At 46.2% G+C, this 26,958-nt stretch overlaps 2 protein-coding genes across 5 annotated transcripts; both read right to left on the minus strand.

Annotated features, from left to right (window-relative positions):
- Positions 1-265: 265 nt before the first annotated feature.
- LOC103644029 (probable receptor-like protein kinase At5g61350) lies at positions 266-3,208 on the minus strand. The gene has a single exon (XM_008667219.2). It carries the CDS (start codon positions 3,067-3,069, stop codon positions 526-528), a length of 2,544 nt encoding a protein of 847 aa, XP_008665441.2. The 5' UTR covers positions 3,070-3,208; the 3' UTR covers positions 266-525.
- A 16,367-nt stretch (positions 3,209-19,575) lies between these two features.
- On the minus strand, positions 19,576-23,530 carry LOC100281382 (protein-O-fucosyltransferase 1). 4 transcript variants are annotated; one of them, XM_008676374.4, is made up of 4 exons: positions 23,391-23,530; positions 23,189-23,282; positions 22,745-22,820; positions 19,623-22,047 (listed from the first exon to the last, which is right to left on the minus strand). In XM_008676374.4, exon 4 carries the CDS (start codon positions 21,759-21,761, stop codon positions 20,433-20,435), a length of 1,329 nt encoding a protein of 442 aa, XP_008674596.1. In that variant the 5' UTR covers positions 21,762-22,047; positions 22,745-22,820; positions 23,189-23,282; positions 23,391-23,530; the 3' UTR covers positions 19,623-20,432. The 4 variants fall into 4 exon arrangements, with proteins under 4 accessions (NP_001147772.2, XP_008674596.1, XP_008674599.1 ...); XM_008676377.4 differs by lacking the exon at positions 23,189-23,282; XM_008676366.4 differs by lacking the exon at positions 22,745-22,820.
- Positions 23,531-26,958: the final 3,428 nt, after the last annotated feature.

Consider the following 26,958-nt stretch of genomic DNA (forward strand, 5'->3'; position numbering starts at 1 on the left):
GTTGGTTAGTTACACATAGCATATTCATATAACAGTAAAACATATATACAATTCCATAGTGCCTGTTTCACAATTATCCTAGCAATTTTATTTCACTATTACTTGCTATCACTTTCTAGTTTCTACATTCCAAATATTTGGAACTAGAATTAAGTTTGTGTGTGTGGTGTGTGTTCTTTGTTGTACTCATTTTTCTCCTTTTAATGAAATGATGCGCAGGTCTCCTGCGTTTTCGGGAAAAAAATAAGTTCAGTAGACCTAGCAATTACTTTACCTGATTACCTCCCAGAGTAAAATAATTAAAATCAATAATTTGATGCTACATTTTAGTTTACAAATAGTTCGAGAATGCTCTCTAGCTCATAGAACATAGCCTCAATCATACAACACAACTACTATATCTTCGAGGTAGAAACAAAATAATGCATCTTTATATCTGGAGCCCATATCATTTCCCTTGACTGGACAACAAAAATGTAATACTGGATTACTGCAGTTGCAAATCTTGGTGATGTGATCATATTGTTATCTTCCTTCAACAGATGGCCCTGCACTGCTAGATTTCTCTATGTCATCATACACCGAGTCGTTGAAGTGCTTCATTGGTATCCCATTGCCGGTTTCATCAACAACATCACCTTTTTCTTGAAGTTGCAAGGCAAATTCAAGTTTCCACAAAACATCCCCCATTGATGGACGGTCGACTCCATAGTCAGCAAGGCATTTTTCAGCAGCCTCAGCAAACATCTCTAGTGAATCAGGCCTGAGTTGACCTGCAATGTGAGGATCAATTATTTTATTGAGCTCTCCCTTGCGGTACCATGTAAGGGCCCATTCGGCGAGATTCACCTGGTCTCTTGGAAGTGCTGGATTGATGGCTGGCCTTGCACACAGCACCTCAAAGAGTACCACCCCGAATGAGTACACATCTGATTTATCTGTTAGTTGTTGACGTCTGAAGTACTCTGGATCAAGGTAGCCAAAACTTCCTTTGACAGCAGTGCTGACATGGGTTTGCTCAAGGGATGGAGCAGCTTTTGATAGGCCAAAATCAGCAACCTTGGCCACAAAATTTTCGTCAAGGAGAATGTTGGTAGTCTTGACATCACGGTGAATTATACCCTGAGCTGCACCTGTATGAAGATAATGCAGGCCTTTTGCTGCTCCAATGCTAATCTCCAAGCGTTGCCTCCAAGATAGAGGCTTTAGGTTTGTACCACCATATAGATGATCCCTAAGTGGACCGTTTGACATGAACTCATAAACCAGGATCATCTCATTGTTCTCATCACAACAACCAATGAGTGAAACCAGGTGGCGGTGACGCAGCTTTGACAACATTTGAATTTCAGTCAAGAATTCATTCATACCTTGATCAGAAGATGGATTGCCTCTCTTGATAGCTAGCTTTGTACCATCCTCAAGAACACCAAGATAAACCTTCCCAAAGCCACCGACACCAATGACATCCTTTTCTTCAAAGTTTTTTGTGGCTTTCTGAATTTCAGCAAAGGTGAAATAGCGGCCCAGTCCATAAGCACTCGATGCAAACAGGCTAGAAAAACCACTCTTGGTCCTTGTGGAGCCAAAGCGACTTCTGGAGAGCCTGCTGCAGCTGCTCATGAAGCTGGACTGTCTGGAGTTGAGGCGAAGGAACCAAGAATGGAAGCTGTCTGTCTTCTGCCATTCTGGCCTTTGGTTTCGCCTGCAGCACATCACTATGGCCAATGCAGCTGCAATCACTGCCAAAGAAAGACCTATGCCAGTTAGTATCCTCTTACCAAGTTGTGAGCTTGTTTTTGGTGAAAATAGGCCATCTAAGCTGTTTGCTTGGTTGCTTATTTTCATGACTTCAAGGCCATTAAGGATGGCATCAGTATTGCTGGAGTCGGTTGTGCTTGGGCCAACCTGCACTAGAAGGGTGGAGTTGATGATGCTGGATGAGTCCACGATAAAGTCCTGGTAGTAGGCTACTGCAAGGCCCATTGTCAAGCTTGAGAGGTCAAGGTTGGATACACCCATCATGCCATTTATGTAGACATCGAAGTAGAGGCTATTGAGTGCCTTGCTTATAATATCACAGAAATGTAGGCGGATGAGGTACTTGAATCCTGGCTCTGCTTCCATTTCCCAAGTTATGTTGAATCTTGCTTGCGAGGTATTTGTTGATGCTGACTGCTGTGCCGTTGAGTATATATTTGCTGGAGCAATGAGCGGTGTGACTGTCTTGTCATCAGGGTACTTGATAGTTCTAGGAGGAACCCAAGCCACCTGTGCTGCTGCCTCAAGCTTCAAAAAAGGTGCATCTGGTAACCAGGTCCTGCCCAGTGTGTCGTTGAAGGCTGTCACAAGTGCACCGCCCATGTTCAGTCTGTAGACTACCTGCAATGCATTGTTGGAGATGTCAAACTGTTCTAGAGGAGGCAGGCCAATGGTGGTATTTGGGATTAGGGTGGGTGGTGCCAAGACAACTTCAATAGCATTGATGAATGCTATTGAGTCCTTCTTTGGGGTGAAAATGATCTTCAAGGTGTCTCCTTGTGTTACAACAAGATACTCCTTAAGGACGGGGTTAGGAGGATTGGCTATGAAGGAGAAGTCATGGAGAAGAACCATATTGTCAGTGAACACAGAGAATGTTGCTGAGGTGAGGTTGTATTGTTTGTCAGGGATAGGCAAGAAGTAGAGACGGATCCAATGGCGGCCAGGCTGCGAGACAAAGAAGCTATAAGTCGAAACATCAGAGAAAACTCTTGCAGACAGGTAAAGTGGGGATAATGATGAAGCGGCAGTTGGAGAATTGTTAGCTTTAATCTTGATGTCCACTGGGGTGGACAGAAAAGATACCGACTCTGGATCAGAGCGGAATGTCCTGCCATCATCAAGCTGCACAGAACTGGATGCCCCGCAGCTAATGAGATAGTTGTCCTGAGGTACAAACGGATCCTTCTGTGATGCAATTGCATTGGTGCTGGCTATGCTAGTGATACCAAGGATGGAGAGGATGATCAACATCGGTACTCTCTTCCACTCAAGCATGCTTCTGGTCATCTTTGTTGATGTTGGCATCAGAAGCACCAGTATGTAGCAAAACTGATTGGTGGTTTCTCATAGGGAGGAAAGTGGTCTCAGGCTTTGAAGAGAGGAACAGGGTGCAGGGATGGATGACATCTTTAGTTCGCTTTTGGAGGGAATGGATTGATTACTGAGATATAAGGTTTTGGTTGAGCGCACGTCCAGATGAGATCAGGCTGCAACTTAAATATCATGTCTAATTATTATCTAGCCATTATTGTCAAACGGTCTATTCCGAGCTCCTATACTTCTGACATGTGGACGTCGAAATATTATTTGAAAAGGGAGCTTGCAGGACAATAGTTGCAACAGGCTGGAGTAACTTAAGCATAGCTATCTTTTTAACAAAAGAAGAATAGCTGTATCATGCTGGTTTATTCAAGTAGGTTGAGATTTGGAATCTGTGAGCTCTTTTCTGGCGATGGTTTGTTGTACCGTACTAATGGAGGAACTAACCAATCTAACTACCAGTTGGTTCTTGGATGTTTACCCAGCTAATGACTTAAGCATGGTAACCCAAATTGACAGTTTGAAAAGGAGGTTAGTTTGTTAAACACAGTTTTGAGGGATGACCATTATTGTCTTAGATTCCAGTGCCCAATTATTGCTGTAATCAACAGAACTATCTTGACACAATTATCTGTCACCATGTTTGTATAGCTTTTCCCTTCCATGGATCTGGTTTGATCTCAGAACCTTCTGTAGTCTGGTCCACTATGTCCGATTTCCTATCGGACAGCTGCAGCCGCATATCACCTAAGTGGCTCTCCATTTCTCTGCTCATGCATCTTTGTTTGACCACCTGATTAGTGGGACACCAATAACATTAGCTGCTATAATAATATTAATTTGTTATTTCTTTGAACATGAATGTGGAATATCCAATCGTTTAGCTAAAGCCTTCCCTACATAATTTGAGATCATGTTCCCAAGAAAGAAAATGGAAGCGTGATGTAGGATATCGAACATGGGATCCACGTGTAGTATGAGTGCCGTTGCTTTTTACGACCCCGGAATTTGGCGGGCTTCATGCTAGGCCCCCATCGTTTGTCTATGTGGGCATATTCCGAACCACAGTCCACAACACAAAGTCCAATTAGAGTTTACTCTTGCGACTTTGGGTCCCGGTTGTTTCAGCTTTTTTCACCTTCTGCCCACCAAAAACTATCACGAATTGTCAAACGTCTAGCTTTTTAGCTCGCTTTTATGAAAATCGTTTTGGTGAAAATTGTCTGAAATCAATATGAACATTGAATTGGCCAAGTTGTCGTGATAGTAACTAAGCTAGCCAGAAAAAACCTTAAACAAATAGGCCCTTTTCTTCTTGCTGACTGAAACACGAGGCATGAATCAAAAGGCCCTTTGAGCCCACGAGTCATAGGGCGAGTCTGCTCCGGAAGGACCCGTCCCCGAGTAACCTTGAGGCACCAAGCCCGAGGTCGGGCGAGGTAGAGCCGAAAGGGGAGTCGAGTGAACCGAGAGGAAGCCATTTGAGTAGATTCTGCACCTGACCCGAGATTGCTTGCCATAAATGACTAACCACATTAAATACGCTCGACACCGAGCCACGACAGAGAAGTCGTTCCTCTTACCACTCATGACCTGCGAGTCTAGGCTAGATCCCACTCATGACCTATGAGGACGTAGACCTGCGACCCACTTGTGGCCTACCGAGCCTAGGCCTGAGCTCCCTGACGATCTATAGGGCCCACAACACGATGAGCAGCACCGAGACTCAAGCTATGAAGGCTAGGGGACGACACGGCACATGAAGAGTAATGATGACGAGTAATTTCCTCGCCGCCCATGCGCAATCGGACTTAAAGAGCCCAACCAAAGAGCTCAGAATACTGAGGCGAATACTAACAGACACGTTCCTACAGAGGATAGAACGCTTCATTCTAGCATGACACGGTAACTCCTTCCATGAGAAGCCACTTGTAACCGACCCCTCCTTGGTCTATAAAAGGGGAGGGTCGGTAGCGACCCAGGAGGAGGCGAGGCCTAGAGGACAATACCACGACGCTCACGCTTAGCTAGGTAGCAAATACTTGATATTAGTCCCTTAGAACCAAACTACATATAGAGACTTGGAAACTCTTCTCTCTCGCCCGCTTCTAACCCCTACTAAAAGCATTGAGCAACAAGGTGCCGGTAGCACGAGTCGCTGAAGACTTGATGTAGGGACGTTTCGCCCGAACCAGTATAAATCTTGCGCCCACTGAGCACATCGTCCGGATCCAGAATGCATACATATAAGTTTACTTGTCGGAGCTAGTTCGAAACACCGATAGTTGGTGTGCCAGGTAGGGGCCTTGCATGTTCTTGACATCTCCTTCACCAAGATCTGGATGGCTGGCCACGACGTCGTCTGTACCCTTGGGATGACCATCCGTTTCGGGAGTCTCGACTTCGTCCTCAACAACAAAGGGGAGATGGTTAGGGCCCCGGAAGCCTGACCCCCCTCTGCTGGAGAGCCTTAGCAACATTATAGATGCCCTCGAATACATCTGCCTTGTCCTGCAGGAGCGAGGCGCAGGGCAAGGCTTGACCCTACCCTTCGTGAGCAACAAGATAAGGTGGTAGATTGTGATCCATATGGGACCCAATGGCGGACCCAGACTAAAAAATGAGTGGGGGCCTTATGCTATTCCCAATTCATAGTAACATACTTATTTAAATATGCTACATAAGCATTTTTGTGATGTGGCAAAAAAGTGAAGAGAAAAGAGAAGAAAGTTGTATATATCTTGAGGAAAATACTGCCTAGATATTTAAACTTGAACCATCTAAGTGACCCATATCGCATACTCTTATATATGCTAGTACTAGTCAGATGCTTGTACATTGCTACGACATATATATATATATATATATATATATATATATATATATATATATATATATATATATATATATATATATATATATATATATTAACTTTGTTTTTAATAAAACATAAAAATATACTTGTTCTGTTGGTTAGGTACTTAGGTGTGTATTGATGTAGAGCTAACAACCAAAGTTCAAACCCCACTTATGCACAATTTTACCTCATTTTTGCATAAAGTGGGAAGCGTGATGCAGACTGTAGAACCGTGAAAACCAGGAAAACTAGTGCTTTATATAATAGATAGATAGAGATTTAATATTTTGTAGAGAATTAAATTCAATCCATGATAACATTGAGATAGTTGGATATTGCGATAAGAAATAAGATATAATAGACTAAGAATGATCTTATATATAATTTATAGTCAGAAATATTATAGATTGTCAAAATCATACACATGTAAAAGTAAAACTAGTTATTTTTCTCATAATAGCAGGAGATAGAAGGGTATTAAGCTTACAACTGAGTTAATTAGTTTCTTTCTCTATTCTTTCCCGCCGCATGCCACCTGCAAAAGAAGCTCAACAGGTCCAACATTGAATGTTCGTGGCTTCTAGATGCTATTTTAGACTTTATTTTCAGTCTAACATTTTTTATCACTAAAAGTAATAAAAAATAGGGGAGTGGGGGCCTGTAACTGATCTTGAGTGGGGGCCTAATTAAATGGATACTAAGCATCATATGTGCTTGCTAAAAATTGACTGGGGGCGAGGCCCCCACTCATCTATACGTGCGTCCGCCCCTGATGGGACCCGATCCATATCACACGACAACATGTGAGCCTTCTCCTCCTACGCAAGCTTGATGGCACTACGTGTTGGAGAAGGGTCAGCCTCCCTCGACGACTTCGACAACTTCCTCGAGGCATTTCCACCCCATTTGCGTCACGCCCTTGGGGTCAACGTTGCCCTCGTGGCCTACGACCATGTTCCCACTATCAATGACATGGAGTTTGTGGGAATGGTTGATGGTGGCAGGGACCTTACCTTCGATGCACTCTGCTCGAACTCGGGCTCAGATCCCAGCTTCCCGACAAGTGGCGAGAATGAACCCCTAGCGACGGGGAGAACTGAAAGTCGCCTAGAGGGGGGTGAATAGGGCGAAACTGAAATGTACAAAATTAATCACAACTACAAGCCGGGTTAGCATTAGAAATAGAAACGAGTCCGAGAGAGAGGGCGTAAAACAAATCGCAAGCGAATAAAGAGTGTGACACGTGGATTTGTTTTACCGAGGTTCGGTTCTTGCAAACCTACTCCCCGTTGAGGTGGTCACAAAGACCGGGTCTCTTTCAACCCTTTCCCTCTCTCAAACGGTCCCTCAGACCGAGTGAGCTTTTCTTCTCAATCACTTGGAACACAAAGTTCCCACAAGGATCACCACACGATTGGTGTCTCTTGCCTCAATTACAAGTGAGTTTGATCTCAAGAAAGAATGAGAAAGAAAGCAATCCAAGCGCAAGAGCTCAAAAGAACACACCAAATCACTCTCACTTAACACTAAAGCTTTTGTGGAATTTGGGAGAGGATTTGATCACTTGGGTGTGTCTTGTATTGAATGTCTAGCTCTTGTAAGTGGTTGGAAGGTGGAAAACTTGGATGACTTGAATGGGGGGTGGTTGGGGGTATTTATAACCCCAACCACCAAACTAGCCGTTTGGTGGAGGCTGCTGTCGCATGGCGCACCGGACATTGTCCGGTGCGCCAGCCACGTCACCTGGCTGTTGGGTTCCGACCGTTGGAGCGCTGACGTGTGGGCCCGCCTGGCTGTCCGGTGGTGCACCGGACAAGTCCTGTAGACTGTCCGGTGTGCCACCCGCGCGTGCTCTGCTCCTCTGCGCGCGCTGGCGCGCATTTAATGCGCTGCAGTCGACCGTTGGCGCGAAGTAGCCGTTGCTCCGCTGGCTCACCGGACAGTCCGGTGTGCACCGGACATGTCCGGTGAATTATAGCGGAGCTGATTCCCGAAGCTGGCGAGTTCAGAGTCGCTCTCCTCTGGAGCACCGGACACTGTCCGGTGGTGCACCAGACAGTCCGGTGGTGCACCAGACAGTCCGGTGAATTATAGCGAAGCGCCTCTAAAAATTCCCGAAGGTGCGAAGTTTGGCTTGGAGTCCCCTGGTGCACCGGACGCTGTCCGGTGGTGCACCGGACAGTCCGGTGCGCCAGACCAGGGCTGCCTTCGGTTATCCCTTGCTCTTTTCGTTGAACCCATTTCTTGGTCTTTTTATTGGCTAAGTGTGAACCTTTGGCACCTGTATAACTTGTAGACTCGAGCAAACTAGTTAGTCCAATTATTTGTGTTGGGCAATTCAACCACCAAAATCAATTAGGAAAATAAGTGTAAGCCTAATTCCCTTTCAATCTCCCCCTTTTTGGTGATTGATGCCAACACAAACCAAAGCAAATATGGAAATGCATAATTGAACTAGTTTGCATGATGTAAGTGCAAAGATTACTTGAAATTGAGCCAATATAAATACTTATAAGATATGCATGGATTGTTTCTTTAATTTCAACATTTTGGACCATGCTTGCACCACATGTTTTGTTTTTGTAAATTCTTTTGTAAATCCTTTTCAAAGTTCTTTTGCAAATAGTCAAAGGTAAATGAATAAGACTTTGCGAAGCATTTTCAAGACTTGAAATTTTCTCCCCCTGTTTCAAATGCTTTTCCTTTGACTAAACAAAACTCCCCCTTGATGAATTCCTCCTCTTAGTGTTCAAGAGGGTTTTAAGATATTGATTTTGAAAATACTACTCTCTCCCCTTTTTGAACACAAGGAGATATCAATTTGAAAAATCATACCAATTGAAAAACTCTTTTTTAAAATTAGGTGGTGGTGTGGTCCTTTTGCTTTGGGCTGTGCGGTCCTTTTGCTTTGGGCTCATGCTCTCTCCCCCTTTGGCATAAATTGCCAAAAACGGAATCATTAGAGCCCTTGAACTACTTTTCTCCCCTTTGGCAAATAAAACATATGAGTGAAGATTATACCAAAGCTGGAGAGATGCTCGGAGCGACGGCAAAGGATGAGTTACGGAGTGGAAGCCTTTGTCTTCGCCGAAGACTCCAATTCCCTTCCAATACACCTATGACTTGGTTTTGAAATTCACTTGAAACCACATTAGTCATAGCATAGGAAAGAGACATGATCAAAGGTATACTTATGAGCTGTCTATGCAAGACATCAAAAGAAATTCCTAGAATCAAGGATATTTAGCTCATGCCTAAGTTTGTTAAAAGTTTGTTCATCAAGTGGCTTGGTAAAGATATCGGCTAATTGATCTTTAGTATTAATGTATGCAATCTCGATATCTCCCTTTTGTTGGTGATCCCTTAGAAAATGATACCGAATGGCTATGTGTTTAGTGCGGCTATGCTCAACGGGATTATCCGCCATGCGGATTGCACTCTCATTATCACATAGAAGAGGAACTTTGGTTAATTTGTAACCATAGTCCCTAAGGGTTTGCCTCATCCAAAGTAGTTGCGCGCAACAATGGCCTGCGGCAATATACTCGGCTTCGGCGGTAGAAAGAGCTACGGAATTTTGCTTCTTTGAAGCCCAAGACATCAAGGATCTTCCCAAGAACTAGCAAGTCCCCGATGTGCTCTTTCTATTAATCTCACACCCCGCCCAATCGGCATCCGAATAACCAATTAAATCAAAAGTGGATCCCCTATGATACCAAAGCCCAAACTTAGGAGTATAAACTAAATATCTCAAGGTTCGTTTTACGGCCGTAAGGTGAGCTTCCTTAGGGTCGCCTTGGAATCTTGCACACATGCATACGGAAAGCATAATATCCTGTCGAGATGCACATAAATAGAGTAGAGAACCTATCATCGACCGATATACCTTTTGATCCACGGACTTACCTTCCGTGTCGAGGTCGAGATGCCCATTGGTTTCCCATGGGTGTCTTGATGGGTTTGGCATCCTTCATCCCAAACTTGTTTAGAGTATCTTGAGTATACTTCGTTTGGCTTAAGAAGGTACCCTCTTGGAGTTTCTTCACTTGAAATCCTAAGAAATACTTCAACTCCCACATCATTGACATCTCGAATTTTTGTGTCATGATCCTACTAAATTCTTCACATGTAGACTCGTTAGTAGACCCAAATATAATATCATCAACATAAATTTGGCATACAAACAAGTCATTTTCAAGAGTTTTAGTGAAGAGTGTAGGATCGGCTTTTCCGACTTTGAATCCATTAGTGATAAGAAAATCTCTAAGGCATTCATACCATGCTCTTGGGGCTTGCTTGAGCCCATAAAGAGCCTTAGAGAGTTTATAAACATGGTTAGGGTACTCACTATCTTCAAAGCCGGGAGGTTGCTCAACATAGACCTCTTCCTTGATTGGTCCATTGAGGAAGGCACTCTTCACGTCCATTTGATAAAGCTTGAAGCCATGGTAAGTAGCATAGACTAATAATATACGAATTGATTCAAGCCTAGCTACGGGTGCATAGGTTTCACCGAAATCCAAACCTTCGACTTGGGAGTATCCTTTGGCCACAAGTCGGGCTTTGTTCCTTGTCACCACACCATGCTCATCTTGCTTGTTGCGAAAAACCCACTTGGTTCCTACAACATTTTGATTAGGACGTGGAACCAATTGCCATACCTCATTCCTAGTGAAGTTGTTGAGCTCCTCTTGCATCGCCACCACCCAATCCGAATCTTGAAGTGCTTCCTCTACCCTGTGTGGATCAATAGAGGAAACAAAAGAGTAATGCTCACAAAAATGTGCAACACGAGATCTAGTGGTTACCCCCTTATGGATGTCGCCGAGGATGGTGTCGACGGGGTGATCTCGTTGGATTGCTTGGTGGACTCTTGGGTGTGGCGGCCTTGGTTCTTCATCCTCCTTGTCTTGATCATTTGCATATCCCCCTTGATCATTGTCGTCATCTTGAGGTGGCTCATTTGCTTGATCCTCTCCTTCATCAACTTGAGCCTCATCCTCATTTTGAGTTGGTGGGGATGCTTGCGTGGAGGAGGATGGTTGATCTTGTGCATTTGGAGGCTCTTCGGATTCCTTAGGACACACATCCCTAATGGACATGTTCCTTAGCGCGATGCACGGAGCCTCTTCATCACCTATCTCATCAAGATCAACTTGCTCTACTTGAGAGCCGTTAGTCTCATCAAACACAATGTCACAAGAAACTTCAACTTGTCTAGTGCACTTGTTAAAGACTCTATATGCCCTTGTGTTTGAATCATATCCTAGTAAAAAGCCTTCTACAGTCTTAGGAGCAAATTTAGATTTTCTACCTCTTTTAACAAGTATAAAGCATTTGCTACCAAAGACTCTAAAATATGAAATATTGGGCTTTTTACCGGTTAGGAGTTCATATGATGTCTTCTTGAGGATTCAGTGTAGATACAACCGGTTGATGGCGTAGCAGGCCGTGTTGACCGCCTCGGCCCAAAACCAATCTGAAGTCTTGTACTCATCAAACATGGTTCTTGCCATGTCCAATAGAGTTCTATTCTTCCTCTCCACTACACCATTTTGTTGTGGGGTGTAGGGAGAAGAGAACTCATGCTTGATGCCCTCCTCCTCAAGGAAGCCTTCAATTTGAGAGTTCTTGAACTCCGTCCCGTTGTCGCTTCTAATTTTCTTGATCCTTAAGCCGAACTCATTTTGAGCCCGTCTCAAGGATCCCTTTAATGTCTCTTGGGTATGAGATTTTTCCTGCAAAAAGAACACCCAAGTGAAGCGAGAATAATCATCCACAATAACTAGACAGTACTTACTCCCGCCGATGCTTATGTAAGCTATCGGGCCGAATAGATACATGTGTAGGAGTTCCAGCGGCCTGTCAGTCGTCATGATGTTCTTATGTGGATGATGGGCACTAACTTGCTTCCCTGCTTGGCATGCGCTACAAACCCTGTCTTTCTCAAAATGAACATTTGTTAATCCTAAAATGTGCTCTCCCTTTAGAAGCTTATGAAGATTCTTCATCCCAACATGGGCTAGTCGGCGGTGCCAGAGCCAACCCATGTTAGTCTTAGCAATTAAGCAAGTGTCGAGTTCAGCTCTATCAAAATCTACTAAGTATAGCTGACCCTCTAACACTCCCTTAAATGCTATTGAATCATCACTTCTTGTAAAGACAGTGACACCTACATCAGTAAATAGACAGTTGTAGCCCATTTGACATAATTGAGATACAGAAAGCAAATTGTAATCTAATGAATCTACAAGAAAAACATTGGAAATGGAACGGTCAGGAGATATAGCTATTTTTCCCAAACATTTGACCAAACCTTGGTTTCCATCCCCGAATGTGATAACTCGTTGGGGATCTTGGTTTTTCTCATAGGAGGAGAACATTTTCTTCTCCCCTGTCATGTGGTTTGTGTACCCGCTATCGATGATCCACCTTGAGCCCCCGGATGCATAAACCTACAAAATAAGTTTAGTTCTTAACTTTAGGTACCCAAATGGTTTTGGGTCCTTTCGCATTAGACACAAGAACTTTGGGTACCCAAACACAAGTCTTTGACCCCTTGTGCTTGCCCCCAACATATTTGGCAACTACCTTGCCGGATTTGTTAGTTAACACATATGATGCATCAAAAGTTTTAAATGAAATGTCATGATCATTTGATGCACTAGGAGTTTTCTTCTTAGGCAACTTAGAACGGGTTGGTTGCCTAGGACTAGATGTCTTACCCTTATACATAAATGCATGGTTATGGCCAGAGTGAGACTTCCTAAAATGAATTCTCCTAATTTTGCTCTCAGGATAACCGGCAGGGTACAAAATGTAACCCTCGTTATCCTGAGGCATGGGAGCCTTGCCCTTAACAAAATTAGACAATTTCTTAGGAGGGGCATTAAGTTTGACATTGTCCCCCTTTTGGAAGCCAATGCCGTCCTTAATGCCAGTGCGTCTCCCACTATAAAGCATACTACGAGCAAATTTAAAATTTTCATTTTCAAGTTCATGCTTGGCAATTTTAGCATCTAATTTTGCTACATGATCATTTTGTTGTTTAATTAAAGCCATGTGATCATGAATAGCATCAATGTTAACATCTCTACATCTAGTGCAAATAGTAGTGTGTTCAACGGTAGATGTAGAGGGTTTGCAAGATTTTAATTCTACAACCTTAGCATGCAATATATCAGTTTTACTTCTAAGGTCGGAAATGGTAGCATTGCAAACATCAAAATCTTTAGCCTTAGCAATTAATTTTTCATTTTCCTTTCTAAGGCTAGCAAGAGATATGTTCAATTCTTCAATCTTAGCAAGCAAATCATTATTATCATTTCTAAGATTGGGAATTGAAACATCACAAACATTTAAATCAACCTTAGCCAACAAATTAGCATTTTCATTTCTAAGGTTGTCTATAGTCTCATGGCAAGTGCTTAGCTCACTAGATAGTTTTTCACATTTTTCTACTTCTAGAGCGTAAGCATTTTTAACTTTAACATACTTCTTGTTTTCTTTAATAAGGAAGTCCTCTTGGGAATCCAAGAGATCATCCTTCTCATGGATAGCACTAATCAATTCATTTAATTTTTCTTTTTGTTGCATGTTTAAGTTGGCAAAAAGAGTACGCAAATTATCTTCCTCATCACTAGCATTATCATCACTAGAGGACTCATATTTAGTGGAGGATTTAGATTTAACCTTCTTATTTTTACCGTCCTTTGCCATGAGGCACTTGTGGCCGACGTTGGGGAAGAGAAGGCCTTTGTTGATGGCGATGTTGGCGGCGTCCTCGTCGGAGGAGGAGTCGGAGGAGCTCTCGTCAGAGTCCCACTCGCGGCATACATGGGCGTCGCCACCCTTCTTCTTGTAATATTTCTTCTTCTCCTTTCTTCTCCCCTTCTTGTTGTCGCCCCTGTCACTAGAAATAGGACATTTTGCTATAAAGTGACCGGGCTTACCACACTTGTAGCAAACCTTCTTGGAGCGGGGCTTGTAATCTTTTCCCCTCCTTTGCTTGAGGATTTGGCGGAAGCTCTTGATGACGAGCGTCATTTCCTCATTGTCGAGCTTTGAGGCGTCGATTGGTTGTCTACTCGATGTAGACTCCTCCTTCTTCTCCTTCGTCGCCTTAAATGCGACCGGTTGTGCTTCGGATGTGGAGGGATCATCTAACTCATTGATTTTCTTTGAGCCCTTGATCATGTACTCAAAGCTCAAAAAATTCCCGATTACTTCCTCGGGAGTCATTAGTGTATATCTAGGATTACCACAAATTAATTGAACTTGAGTAGGGTTAAGGAAAATAAGCGATCTAAGAATAACCTTAACCATCTCGTGGTCATCCCATTTTTTGCTCCCGAGGTTGCGCACTTGGTTCACCAAGGTTTTGAGCCGGTTGTACATATCTTGTGGCTCTTCCCCTTTGCGAAGCCGGAAGCGACCGAGCTCCCCCTCGATCGTCTCTCGCTTGGTGATCTTGGTTAGCTCATCTCCCTCGTGCGCGGTCTTGAGCACGTCCCAAACTTCCTTGGCGCTCTTTAATCCTTGCACCTTGTTATACTCCTCTCGACTTAGAGAGGCGAGGAGTATAGTTGTGGCTTGGGAGTTGAAGTGCTCGATTTGGGCCACTTCGTCCTCATCGTAATCCTCATCCCCTACGGATGGTACCTGTACACCAAACTCAACAACATCCCATATACTTTTGTGGAGTGAGGTTAGGTGAAACCGCATTAAATCACTCCACCTAGCATAATCTTCACCATCAAAGGTTGGTGGTTTGCCTAATGGGACGGAAAGTAAAGGCGTATGTTTAGGAATGCAAGGGTAACGTAGGAGAATCTTACTAAACTTCTTGCGCTCATGGCGCTTAGAAGTTACGGAGGGCGCGTCGGAGCCGGAGGTGGAAGGTGATGAAGTATCGGTCTCGTAGTAGACCACCTTCCTCATCTTCTTTTTCTTGTCGCCACTCCGATGCGACTTGTGGGAAGAGGCTTTCTTCTCCTTCCCTTTCCCCTTTTTGCGGGACTCTTCCGATGAAGCCTTCCCGTGGCTTGTAGTGGGCTTGTCGCCGGTTTCCATCTCCTTCTTGGCGTGTTCTCCCGACATCACTTCGAGCGGTTAGGCTCTAATGAAGCACCAGGCTCCGATACCAATTGAAAGTCGTCTAGAGGGGGTGAATAGGGCGAAACTGAAATGTACAAAATTAATCACAACTACAAGCCGGGTTAGCGTTAGAAATAGAAACGAGTCCGAGAGAGAGGGCGTAAAACAAATCGCAAGCGAATAAAGAGTGTGACACGTGGATTTTGTTTTACCGAGGTTCGGTTCTTGCAAACCTACTCCCCGTTGAGGTGGTCACAAAGACCGGGTCTCTGTCAACCCTTTCCCTCTCTCAAACGGTCCCTCGGACCGAGTGAGCTTTTCTTCTCAATCACTTGGAACACAAAGTTCCCACAAGGATCACCACACGATTGGTGTCTCTTGCCTCAATTACAAGTGAGTTTGATCTCAAGAAAGAATGAGAAAGAAAGCAATCCAAGCGCAAGAGCTCAAAAGAACACACCAAATCACTCTCACTTAACACTAAACTTTTGTGGAATTTGGGAGAGGATTTGATCACTTGGGTGTGTCTTGTATTGAATGCCTAGCTCTTGTAAGTGGTTGGAAGGTGGAAAACTTGGATGACTTGAATGGGGGTGGTTGGGGGTATTTATAACCCCAACCACCAAACTAGCCGTTTGGTGGAGGCTGTTGTCGCATGGCGCACCGGACATTGTCCGGTGCGCCAGCCACGTCACCTGGCCGTTGGGTTCCGACCGTTGGAGCGCTGACGTGTGGGCCCGCCTGGCTGTCCGGTGGTGCACCGGACAAGTCCTATAGACTGTCCGGTGTGCCACACGCGCGTGCTCTGCTCCTCTGCACGCGCTGGCGCGCATTTAATGCGCTGCAGTCGACCATTGGCGCGAAGTAGTCGTTGCTCCGCTGGCTCACGGACAGTCCGATGTGCACCGGACATGTCCGGTGAATTATAGCGGAGCTTATTCCCGAAGCTGGCGAGTTCAGAGTCGCTCTCCTCTGGAGCACCGGACACTATCCGGTGGTGCACCGGACAGTCCGGTGAATTATAGCGAAGCGCCTCTGAAAATTCCCGAAGGTGCGAAGTTTGGCTTGGAGTCCCCTGGTGCACCGGACAGTCCGGTGCGCCAGACCAGGGCTGCCTTCGGTTATCCCTTGCTCTTTTCGTTGAACCCATTTCTTGTCTTTTTATTGGCTAAGTGTGAACCTTTGGCACCTGTATAACTTATAGACTCGAGCAAACTAGTTAGTCCAATTATTTGTGTTGGGCAATTCAACCACCAAAATCAATTAGGAAAATAGGTGTAAGCCTAATTCCCTTTCAAGAACGAAGGCCACCCGACCCACATGACCCCTGCCCCTGGAAGGGCAGATGTCTCTAGCCGCACCGGTGAAATGGGGCGTCACGGGTGGCAGGAGCCGAAGATATTGCCAAGCGTAATGTTTCTGCTGAAGATCCTTGGTAGCTCTCGGTAGGAGAGTTCCTACTCCGCTTGTAACTCCTTAGCGACTATCAATAAAATATGGTTTCGAAACTATTCCCTATGTCAGGCGTAGGAAAGGGGTGACAAGGCCTAACCTAGGGCCAGTTCTCCCTCTCTCCCTCCCTCTAGTAGCTAACATTGCGGATGACGGGTTGAATGTCAGGGGCATGGGTCGGCCATTGAATGAATTAGCAGAGCAATAGGCAAAAATCTTCATCGATAAACCAACTACGTTATTCCCTCTTTCCAAACTAAACGTTTCTACAATTTTTATTTTATGTGCTCAGCGATATAAGTCATTGTGCCGTGTCTCCCTCTAGTAGTACCCTCGACAGGAAGGTGACCTAGGACAACGTAACCTAAGCCCCCCCGCAATCGAACCCTGGGGGAGAGGGACGCACACGACGACCCTGGCCTTGTCCCTATTAAACAGACCTAAGGAACATAGTATGGAAACAAAAGGTTCCCTCGAGGAAGCTGGTCGGACTGCGAATGCTTATGCCTCGGAGGCTACGACATCGATCACCAACGAAATTAGGAATCCGGGAAGGTTGCGTACAGTCGTTCTATTAGGATGACCGCTAACGAGGCCGTGATAAGACGAGGAGCGTGAAACCCTGATAACATATATTAATTTATTTTTTTCTTACAAATCTTTTGGAAAAATGAGCCTTGTCATTTCTTCTTAGGGAACACGAAATCTATATAATTGTTTGCCAAGCATCAGGCAAAGGGTTCGACTGACGTTTCTAGGTCCTCGAGCTCGTCGTCTCGCCATCCGATGGCATATTCGAGACACACTTGATCCAGCTTAATCAAGTCTTCGTAATGAGACCGAGTAACGACTAGGGCGTGGTTGACCCCGAGCCGGAACACGTCAGCCTCTAGTTCACGAATGCGGCCAGCGACGAGTACCATCCGAGAAGTTGGAGCAAACGATTCCTCTGGCCATGGAATCTCGAGATGGTCGCGCACGACATTGATGGCTGCACACAAACTGGTGTGCTCGGCGTCAAGAGCCCGCAGACGGTCCTCCACACACGAAAGCTCATCTAGCACTTCTGCTAGCAAAAATAAAACCCCATAAGGATCGACGAAACCTAGAAAAGTTAGGAAAGTAAACGGAGTCTTACCTTCCGCGGGGTGCCTCGATGAAGTGCCCTCAGTACCCTTTTCCGGTGGTAGTGCCTCGACAGACTCCAATTGGGCCCTACGTGCGTACGCCCTACCCGCGGCGTAGCTAGCAGGGCCTCTACCTCACTTTCAGCCTCGAGTCCCGCCTCGACCGGCACCTCAACGATCACCTTGTGAACCATGACTAGGGATGACAATTCAACCCATAAACCTGAAACCCGATGGGTACCCTACGAGTGCGTGTATGAGTGAAAATTTTGACCCGCGGGTGCAACCCACACCGACCTGAATTTTTGCGGGTGTGGGTGCATATTTCTATTTTAACCTGCGGGTGACCCGCACTCAACCTAAAATTTGGTTTATTCTTTATTTTATGCAAAATTATTAAGATATAATAGTAATTATTTTGAATTAGTTACTTGGCTAATGATTTATGAAATGTTTTGTTGCTGCTCAACGTGAGAAGGCTTAAAATTCGTAAGTTAACTCAATTATTGCTTGTACTTAATTGTTTATAGTTTAATTATTGTTTCAAAGTGTACATTGTGTAAAAATCCATGGGTGACCCATAACCTGATGGGTTTGGCAGACGGGTTTTTGCTCCACCCGACCTGAACCAGACCCATTGCCATGTCTATGCATAATGATTGGTGATGGGGTTCAGATTTTGGGCATGACAGTCGCAACAATCGTTTTTGCCACACTTGTTCATGTCTCCAGCCTCAAGAGGAATGTTTCTTACTGGGATGATTGTTCTATATCTTTTCCTTGGTATTGCAAGTGGGTATGTCAGCTGTTCGGTTCTGGAGGACTATCCGAATGATAGGGATCAGTGTCCTGGTTGACCGCTTGCTTTTTCCCTGATGTCATGTTTATGGTCCTTACCATCCTAAACTTTGTGTTGTGGAAAAGTGAGATCATTGGGGCTTTGTTAGAGTTTAGAAGCAATCGTGGTACTACTTTGTTTGTTAGGCAAATTGTATTGGAATGACAATATGAATCTTCAAACATTTGAATGCAACCCATGCACATGTATCTACGTGATATATAAAAACCGTGGTAATACAGAGACACCTAACTAGTATGTATAGATAGTTCTGTAGAGACAGATTTTTCACGAAGAGACCGTTTATTGTATTTTTTTCATTTAGCCCCCTAAAAACTCATCAAGAGACCTCATATTAAAATGTGATCGTACATGCACTTAAAGATGGGAGAAAAAAAATCCTTCAAACACAATTTCTTCTCATACATGTGGACATATTGTGTATCATGTGAGCAACACATGTTATTCTGAATTCTGGCTTATTTTTGTTTTTTATATAGAAATAGTGTTGATCTCGGTTTGGAAAGTTATTCTTCTGAGCGCGTCCTTTTTTTGTTTATTTTTTCTGGCTTTCCTTTTTTAATCAAATGTATATAAATAGATGGCTAATACAATGAAAATAAGTCGCCGTTACATAACACCAAAAAATTTAGAGTATTCATCGTGTTATTGAGAGTTCATGATGATCGGTTCATCCTCGTCAGATCTTCGATCATCGCCAAAGAAGAATTCTAGCTAACATATGTTATCGGGTTCAGGTGAACAGGCACTTGATATGGCCCCGATCCACTCTGTTGTCATCTTTACTAAAAAATTCTTATCAGTGATTAAAGAGAGAAAGAAATCTGAGGTTAATCTGATGATTATCATTAGTGTGTCTGCAGCCACTTTTTCTTAAGGGGTGGGCAGTCAATTTTTCTTCAAGGCCCACCCCTTAAGGGCTTATTCGATTTGAGGTGAATTAAGAGGGGTTAAAGTGGATTAAATCCCTTCCTATTTAAAATTTCTCTTCGCTGACTAGACAACCCTTCTAATTTACTAGGTTAACTAAGTGATAACTAAGCCCCAAATTAGTGTTAGCAGACAGAATTAATTCCCATTCAATTCTGACAAAAACGTTAGCTAGATTTAAGTTGTTCTGTACCTTCCAGACACACTTCAAAAAGGATTAAACAGGGTAAGATGGCTTCTGCATTTACATTTGAACCGGTGAATAGAAATTTAGTTACAGTAAACCAAAGCAAGTCTTCACTGCATTGTCTTCACCCCGTAAATACGAAAAGACTGCTTTAAACTCAGGACCCGATGACTCAATAAGACACCACTACACAGGCTAATCATCAGAGATCCTCATTAAAATGTTATATTACAATATGATGAAAGAAGAAAAAACAAAATCACCAAATTATCTTTCCACCAGCACCTATTTCTCACTCCCTTTCAATCTCAGAGAAATAGCAAGCATCTGGTCCTTTTTGCAAGGAGGTTACTGCATTGCGGGCAAAAAAAAACTCAGAACCATCTTAAAACACACACGCTGCAAGTGAACAAATACACTTCACATGAATGTGTTTAAGGTCTGATTCTGAAACGATAAAAACAAAGGGGTCCCAGGTAAAAGCCATCGCACAGCATTCAGCTTTATACAAACTACAAACTGCCCAACACTGTCAAGGCTTTTAAGCACAACTATCAACAGACAACTCCTGGCCATAGTCTTTCACAAGTGCTTCAAACACAGAGGCACAGCAAATTAGCTGCACGTACTTGTTTCCTTTGTCGATAAGGCCTTGTTCGTTTCTGTCGGATTGATGGGTCGGAACGATTCCTAACCGGATTGTTTCTCTAATTTATATAAACTTTGATTAGTTGGAACGATTCCGGGTGCAATCCGACACAAACGAACAAGCCCTAAATGAAATCGGACAGGGACTTCCTCACGTATACATCATGTTCAGGCAAGTGCTATGCGTCAAAGTCAGTGGCATGAGACGTTATTTGTTCCGTAACTTAACCTCTGCAGGCTTCCATCCGACATATCCGTCATCCATCTCTGCGGTCCACCATCGCCGCCCATGACATTGTATGCATACGATGAAAGCCCGATGTTCTCGCCACATGAGCTCGCCTTTCCTAGGTTATACAGCCTTTCTGTTCTGGACAGCACTACGAGGTTGGAGAATGTTGAGAAGCTATTGCCAACAAACACATCTGCTCTTGAGCACACCTCAAAGTCGATGGCAGACTTTATAAGATATGGCTGCCGATCGTAGACGTCAGTAACACCAAGCTTCTTCTTCTCGTAAGCAACCATACCCACTCTCCACCCACTGGTTATTGAATCATCTTCAAGAAGGCTGTCAGCTACCGCAAGATAAACAACAACCGGCCGATGTAGATCAGTGATCTGTGAGACCTTATGAATGATCTCTTCTTTACTACTGCAGATTTCATGCGACTTGGACCGTTGCTCCCACTTCTTGCAATGTATCATCCAATCTTTTTCTATCCTCATGTGAACAGCAACATACGGTACAGGCGGATTCGTTGAGCTATCTCTCCTCTGCTTACTATGAGAACTCCCAGCTTCATGTCTTGCTCTTTGGCCTGCCTCTCTAATCTTGGATATCACATTAACCACTTCGGTTTCTATCTCAGGAACTAAGACAAGGCAATCAAAGATTTTGGCATAGTCTTTGACTGGCCAGTGGTCAGGCCACAGAAATGGATTTTTCCCAACAATTTCAATGACTTCAGAGTCATCCGCATTGCTCCCTATGGATTGCTGCAGTTGATCCAAATCTCTGTCTGCCGTCCACCTTCTACCAGTCCCCTTTTGGAGTTTGAAAGGCTCGGTTCGATTTGAAACTTCTGAATACTGAGCTAACCTTACGAAGCCATGGCAACGCGCATTGAACTTGTTAAAGTCAAACACTTTGTCAAAATTGATAGGCTGAAGCAAGTCAACCTCTTTGTAGAAGAGAGAAGCACTCAAGCTTGGCATGAGAAGGGATCTGTTCAGGAATCTTGCAGTCAAGCATGCTCTGGCGAATGCAATCTTTTGATTGTTCAACCCCCATATGATCTGTGGGACCTCAAGAAACTTGTCACGTCTAATTCTAGGAAGCAAGTCAGGGGCTGTTGACTCGTAAAACTCTTTCTTCTCAGATGAATCTATAGCAAGAAAAGGAGACACAATTGCTCTCAACAAAATAAGGGCAATCACTATCAGAAGGCCTTTACAGATGACAAGCCTTGCAGGGATGCTAAAGGGCTTGAGGTGCTTAAGCTCAAGTAGAATGTTCATCGGACCGATTATTCAAACTCTTCTCGTCCTTTTAGCACCCAACCATGTAAACTATGTCATTACCAACAACCATGGTGCATGATAAACACTTACCCTCGAAAACTTTCAGATGAAGAGCAAGCTATGCTGCAATCTAATGGAAATCAATAACCAAGCACACATCAATTGATAACTTGACAAATTTACCCTGACCAATGTTGGTAAGTTGGGATCTTTCAAGAGCTAATGTCGGCATACTTGTTGATATTTCTCCATGACCAATTTAGTACATGCTCGATACAAAAGGCTGCAAATACAGAGCAAAATAAAATAAATCAATCATTTTAGTTGTTACGGATTTCCATCCCTGATATTTTAATTTCATTTCTAAGGGAAAAAAGAAGGTAGCCACAAAAAGCAGCATTTTTCCCACACTGAATTACTAATGGATATTAGCATGCAGAGGAGCTCATAAATGAACTTGTGTAAGGCTATTGTCAATAGGAATTTCATAACACTCTTTCCAACACTACCACATCTTCAAAAGTGCCATGAAATTAAGAATTAAACAATATCTCTCAATGCAAAATTTCACTTAACTATTTCATAGACCAACATACCATTTAAATGTTGTAACTAAATGGCCAATAGAAGTTAGTAAAATATGTGAAGATGATAGCAATCAAGATCATGTTCTAAGTCTAGCATCGCTATCTCCTTAACTACAAGGAAATCAACCATCCTCATTGAGATGTAACGAAGCAGAAGCAGTTACGCATAGGTTCAGCTAATAGTTTGACCACAACACCCTACCGATGCTGATTTCTGTAGGAGCAGAGAAATAGCAAACTGTTGTTTGGTCCTTCTATTCTATTTAGCTCATGGAGGAGGCGAACAAGAAGCGATACGTGCCATAAACATCGAAATTCCTTATTAGATCTGTTGCTAGAGCACACAGGATTACTGCTACATAAACAGAGATATGAAAGAGTTCTCCCCTCTACCATTAATAAAGCAGCAAATCTCTGGCAATCTTCCTTGGATTGCTTCAATCCTACATCAATACTGAGCACTTCCCCCCTGTTCCAAATTGTGTATCATTTTAAAATTTGTCCTAACTTTGACCAAGTTTATAGAAAAAGTATGCATTTGTTGATGAAATACATGCTGAGCATGTTCGCCAAAGGAAAAAAAACCATGAACAGGTAAGAAGCTATAGTTTTATAGTATCCATAGGCATTTCTGAAAAAAAGGGTACATGGTAGAGTTTATATTTTTCTAAAACTCCAAAAAGACTATAGTTTCAGTTTCAGCTAATTTTCGATCCAAACGACCCACGGTCGCTGCAAAACCATATAAATTGTAAACAAATATGAGATTCCATGCATCCAGTGATCCAGACAGGGCCTAATATGCTGTTCCTGTGCAAAGACAAGCTGCGCCCGCACCTCGACTGGGCCTGTTCCAGAGCCCGTGGGGTGCACCGAGACCGGTCGGTTTCCTTGCGCTGAAGCTGAAGAGGGAGCGAGCGAGGAGAATAACCTAACCGAACCAAACCAAAGCGCGGGATTGGCGGTTTCGCAGGGAGAAGCGGACCGAGAGATTCGAGTCCGATTGAGCGAGCGGGGAATCTGGATCGACACGAGATACCTGAGTGGACCGATGGAGGCGCGGCGAGCGGAGAGAGGGAGATGGGGGTGGCCGCCGGAGACGCGTCGGAACTCGGGAGCCTGCTGGTCCACCCGCAGTTTTTTTTTCATTTTTAGCCCTATTTACAAATACATCATTTCGGTTTGAATTAAGAAAATTGAACTGTGCTTATGTACAATATCTGCAACAAGAGCTAGGGCGTTAGCTGAGGATGCACTTTTTTCATCCATCCATTATGTCAATCAGTTATGCTTCAATAGAACACTATTTCCAAACTTTTGTGATGGTACTCATATTTTTCTTTAATCCTCAAAGTGAAGTAAAAAAAATCTAGCTACCATTCTGTCGGTGTTTCGAAACCCGGGGGGTCCCTGGACCGACGAGTGAATTGTCGCCGCGTGCCCCAGCCCAGATTGATCGACGCAAGGCGGAACGCGAAGGGGGGAAAGGAAGCGGCCGGAGAGAGGCGGACGTGAGAGAGTGGATCCCGCGGCCTTCGTGTTAGCTCCGCGCCTGAGTCGGGTGCGCTTGCAGTAGGGGGATACAAGCGTCCACGCGGGAGTGGGAGCGAGCGGCCTTGCGCGAGAGCCGTCCCGTCCTTCTCCGCGCGGGCCAACCCTCTGTAAGAAGGCCCTGGTCCTTCCTTTTATAGGTGTAAGGAGAGGATCCAGGTGTACAATGGGGAGTGTAGCAGAGTGCTACGTGTCTAGCGGAGGAGAGCTAGCGCCCTAAGTACACGCCGTCGTGGCAGCCGGAGAGGTGTTTGGCACCCGGTTCGTGTGGTGTCGTGGCCGTCGGAGGAGCGCTGGAGCCTGGCGAGAGGACAGCTGTTGGGGCTGTCGAGTCCTTGCTGACGTCCTCTTGCTTCCGTAAGGGGGTCGAGAGCCGCTGTCGTCACAGAGCGCGTGGGGCGCCATCATTGCCTATCTGGCGGAGCGAGCCAGATGGGACGCCGGTCTTGTTCCCCGTAGCCTGAGTCAGCTCGGGGTAGGGTAATGATGGCGCCTCCTGTCGACGTGGGCGGTCCGCGCCCTAGGTTGGGCGATGTGGAGGCTCCTCCGAGGTCGAGGTCGAGTCTGTCTTCCGTGGCCGTGGTCGAGTCCGAGCCCCTGGGTCGGGCGAGGCGGAGACCGTCGGCTGAGACCAGAGCTGAGTCCGAGCCCTGGGGTCGGGCGAGGCGGAGTCCGTCGTCTCCTGGGGCTGAGCCCATGTCTGGGCCCTGGGGTCGGGCGAGGCGGAGTTCGTCGTCTTCCGGGGTTGAGCCCATGTCCGGGCCCTGGGTCGGGCGGAGCGGAGTTCGCCGTCTTCCGGGGATGAGCCCATGTCCGAGCCCTGGGTCGGGCGGAGCGGAGTTCGTCGTCTTCCTGGGCTGAGCCCATGTCCGAGCCCTGGGTCGGGCGGAGCGGAGTTTGCCGTCTTCCGGGGCTGAGCCCGAGTCCGAGCCCTGGGTCGGGCGGAGCGGAGTTCGCCGTCTTTCGGGGCTAAGCCCGAGTCCGAGCCCTGGGTCGGGCGGAGCGGAGTTCGCCGTCTTCCGGGGCTGAGCCCGAGTCCGAGCCCTGGGTCGGGCGGAGCGGAGTTCGCCGTCTTCCGAGGCTGAGCTCGAGTCCGAGCCCTGGGGTCGGGCGAGGCGGAGTTTCCTATGACGCCCGAGGCCGGCCTTGGCTGCTGTCAGCCTCACTCTGTCAGGTGGCTCAGCAGTCGGAGCGGCGCAGGCGGCGCTGTCCTCTTGTCAGGCTGGTCAGTAGAGCGGCGAAGTGACTGCGGTCACTTCGGCTCTGTCGACTGGAGGGCGCGCATCAGGATAAAGGTGTCAGGCCACCTTTGCATTAAATGCCCCTGCGATTTGGTCGGTCGGCGTGGCGATGTGGCCAAGGTTGCTTCTCGGTGAAGACTGGGCCTCGGGCGAGCCGATAGTGTGCCTGTTGCTGGAGGGGGGGGGTCCTCGGGCGAGACGTAGGTTCTCCAGGGTCGGCTTCCCTTGCCCGAGGCTAGGCTCGGGCGAGGCGCGATCATGTCCCTTGAACGGACCGATCCTTGACTTAATCGCACCCATCAGGCCTTTGCAGCTTCGTGCTGATGGGGGTTACCAGCTGATATTTAGGGGTCTTGAGGGTACCCCTAATTATGGTCCCCGACAGTAGCCCCCGAGCCTCCAAGGGAGTACTAATACTCGCTTGGAGGCTTTTGCCGCACTTTTTTGCAAGGGGACCAGCCTTTTTTCGGTTGCATTCTGTTCCGGTGGGTGCGCGCGAGCGCACCCGCCGGGTGTAGCCCCCGAGGCCTCGGAGGAGTAATTTTACTCCTTCGAGGTCTTAGTGCGCTTCGCAACACTTCGGCTGGACTAGTTGTCCCCTCATGCGGGCTGGCCGTAGCCCGAGTGCACGGTCGGGTCCCAAGTTCTCGGGCTGGTATGTTGACGCTGTCAACGGTTTGGCCGGAGCCGGGTTTGCGAGAGCAGCCTCCGAGCCTCTGCACAGGGCGAGAGGACGGTCAGGGACAGACTCGACTTTTTTACATACGCCCCTGCGTCGCCTTTCCGCAAGGAGGAGGGGGGAAAGCGCCATGTTGCCCTCGGGTGGCGTCGAACATGGTGTCTCCGGTGAGCTGCTGGCGGGTAATCCGAGCGGGCGTCCGTGCCCCATTTGATAGGGGTCAGCTAGAGGCCCAGAGGCGCGCCCAAAAGTACCTGCGGGTGATCTGCCGGACCCGGTCCCCTGTCGACGGGGTCCGAGGGCTCGATGCCTCCCTCTGATGGGATTCCGTTACAAGATCGTTCCCGCTGGTCTCGGAAATGTCCTAGGGTACCTCGGGAGCGTAGCCCGAGCCTTGGTTATGTATCGAACGTACCCATGGTCATCCCTCGCTCCGTGTCTGAGGCGACTGTGAACCCTTCGAGGGCCAGCCTACGAACCCCTGATCAGTAGTGGGCGCGGAGCCCGAGTGGCCTGAGGCGGCCGTTGAACCCTTCGAAGGGCCGGCCATCGAACTTCTGACCAGTAGTGGGTGTGGATCCCACGTGCTCTGAGGCGGCTGTTGAACCCCTCCGAGGGGCCAGCCTTCGAACCTCTGATCAATAGGGAGGCTCGGAGCCTGTTTCCTTCACGGAGAAGGGTTTTTTCGGGGTATCCCCCTTTCTCGGTCCCTGTTGTAAGAGAGAGAAAGAGAAAAAGGAAAAGGATGCGAAGTCGAACGACGTGGCGTACCTTTTTCGACGCGGTCATTACGGCGAAGGCAAAGCGTCGCTTGCTCCTCCCGCCTGAGGCGCCGCCTATCCCGCTGCGGAGTTAATGCGACGGGGCGAGCGGTTCGTGGGGCGTCCGTTGCGCGTGCGCGAGCCGTTTGAGGAACGGATCACGGGCGCACCGTCTTCACGCCGTGGGAGAGGGCTCCCTCGCTGTCCCTGGATGGGACGTAAGCTTGGCTGACGACGTGACCGCTGCTTCTGCCCGCCTGCCACCGCCATTACTGCCGGCCCAATTTTGACCGCACTTGACCGTCGCGCTTGGCTGGCACTGCAGGGTTGCCTCGAGTCGCGGTATTGACTCCGCAGTCGAGGAGGCGCGGTAGT

Source organism: Zea mays, chromosome 1 (genome assembly GCF_902167145.1).
Source record: "Zea mays cultivar B73 chromosome 1, Zm-B73-REFERENCE-NAM-5.0, whole genome shotgun sequence".
Classification (NCBI taxonomy): Eukaryota; Viridiplantae; Streptophyta; class Magnoliopsida; order Poales; family Poaceae; genus Zea; species Zea mays.